The sequence below is a fragment of the Pterocles gutturalis genome, unplaced genomic scaffold (genome assembly GCF_000699245.1).
Source record: "Pterocles gutturalis isolate BGI_N339 unplaced genomic scaffold, ASM69924v1 scaffold30894, whole genome shotgun sequence".
In the NCBI taxonomy this organism is placed as follows: Eukaryota; Metazoa; Chordata; class Aves; order Pterocliformes; family Pteroclidae; genus Pterocles; species Pterocles gutturalis.
The window spans coordinates 2107-3979 of record NW_010131628.1 but is presented as its reverse complement, the minus strand read 5'-3'; the positions used below and the strand labels follow the sequence as shown (position 1 = coordinate 3979).

The 1873-nt window shown below is 60.1% G+C and overlaps 1 protein-coding gene across 1 annotated transcript in view; it reads right to left on the bottom strand.

Annotated features, from left to right (window-relative positions):
* Positions 1 to 181: 181 nt before the first annotated feature.
* The window catches only part of LOC104467059 (rho-related BTB domain-containing protein 2-like), a gene marked incomplete at its 3' end in the record, with an annotated part of 1911 nt that continues 219 nt past the window's right edge, over positions 182 to 1873 (bottom strand). Inside the window, exons 2-4 of the mRNA XM_010080684.1 lie at positions 1620 to 1749; positions 1321 to 1506; positions 182 to 1206 (exon numbers count right to left, since the gene is read on the bottom strand). Coding sequence (XP_010078986.1) covers positions 182 to 1206; positions 1321 to 1506; positions 1620 to 1749 — 1341 coding nt within the window. The remainder of the gene's footprint in view (positions 1207 to 1320; positions 1507 to 1619; positions 1750 to 1873) is intronic.

Genomic DNA, 1873 nt, shown 5'->3' with positions numbered 1-1873 from the left:
ATGCAAAATGTGGTCAAAAACCCCCGGGGAGGGTGAGTGAGCGGCTGCTGACTCACGGCACAACCACCCTGCTCATGCACGGGGCAAGACCAGGAGCTCCAAACCCCCCCATCCATCCATCAGAACCCCCAAGGGACAGGAGATGCTGCGGACGGCGGTCCCCCTCGGCCCGGAGTCGTACCCGAGAAAGTCCCCTTGGCCAGGCATTCCTTCACCCGGTTGGTCCTTCGGACGTGGAAGGCTTTGGTGATCTCCTGGTTCATGAACGCCTCGTTGTTGAGGATGTTGGCCACCATCATGCGGAGGTCGAAGACCTCCAGCAGCTCAGCGATGTGAGCGATGTGCATGAGGTCCCGCTCGTTCTCATCCAGCTCCCCCGTGTACAAGTATTTCAACACGGCCCGGAAAGGACCCGGCTGGATGGAAGCATCCATCTTCACCACCACCATCAGCTTGGACTTGTAGGTCAACGGATCTTCTGCCATCTCCTCCTGGATGCTGGTGAAAGCCCGGCTCCAAGAGGAGAGGTCCCTTCCCCGCCGCAGCCCACGCTCTCCGTTCTCGTAGCGGTTGCCCCGTAGGATCCCATCACTGGTGGAAGCTCTAAGGCACGGTTTTCGTTGGCCGGATCCGGCTTCCTCGGTGCTTTCGCAGATATCAAAGCTAGCAGCTCGGAGGAGAAAATCCCGCCCGTGGTGCCTCTCCTCTTGGTGCAGCATCCGCTCGGCGGCCGCGGTGACGGCCACCCCGAAGCTGTGCCCTGCGGCGCTCTGCTGGTCCTCCTCGCTCAGGTCCATGAGGAACAGGTCGTAAAATTTGGAGGAGGAGGTGGAGAGGTAGATCTTGTGTGCGTAGATTTTGATCTTCTCTTGCAGCACCAGGATGACGTCCGCGCACAGGGGGTCCTCCAGGAGGTGGGCTGGGCGTTCCTCGTTGTTGGAAGGGGGGTCGGGGACGATGATGATGGGTGGAGGAGGTTTGGGGGGTAAGAAAGGGGCTTGGAGCAGGGGTCGCTGCACATTGCGGAGGTGGGACTTCCAAAACTGCAAGTGACGGCGGGAGATGAGGGCGGCACGGATGGCATTATCAAAGACGTCCTTGATGCCAAACTGGGCCACCACGCTCGTCTCGTAATAGGGGATCCCCAGCTCCTTGGCTACCTCCCTCCCCTTCTCCGGGGGAAGGATCTCGTTGGGTTTGATTGGCCTGAAAAAGATGGGGAGATCATGAAGAGACCTCTTCAGACGCATGGTAAGGACAAAGCATTGGGCCAGTATGGACATTGGGGCAAGTATGGACATCGGGGCACAAGAGTCCCACCTGGCCAAGGGACGCCGTGCCCGATTGACGGCCTCCAGGTCGGCGTAGCGCAGGTCAAGCTGGCAGCCCACCAGGATGACGGGCGCGCGGGGACAGAAGTGTTTGATCTCCGGGTACCACATGGTCTTCACGTGGTGCAGGGAGTTGGGGTTAGCGATGGAGAAGCACAGAACCACAACGTCAGACCTGCGAGGACAGGAGGATGGAAGTCCAGCTTGATGATGGAGCCCACTCTGCTGTGCTTCGGCATCGCCCTCCCTCCCTGCCCAGGGCGGTGCGAGGCTCTGCCCTTCCCCTACCTGCCATAGGCAAAGCGTCTGTCTTTGTGATGGTCACCAAAGGTGTCCCAGAGCCGCAAGGACACACTAACATCATCTACCACATCCCGGGAGCGCTCCAGCACCTGCGGGAAGAGAAAAACCATCCAGCTCCTTGAGCCCCCCAAGAACTGGGCTGTTCCCATCGCGTGAATTCACGATTCGCCCGCGGGGAGGATGCAGCTCCATCTCCTTGGGGTTCCCAAGGGACACCCATGAGCCAAGACCACCCCCAG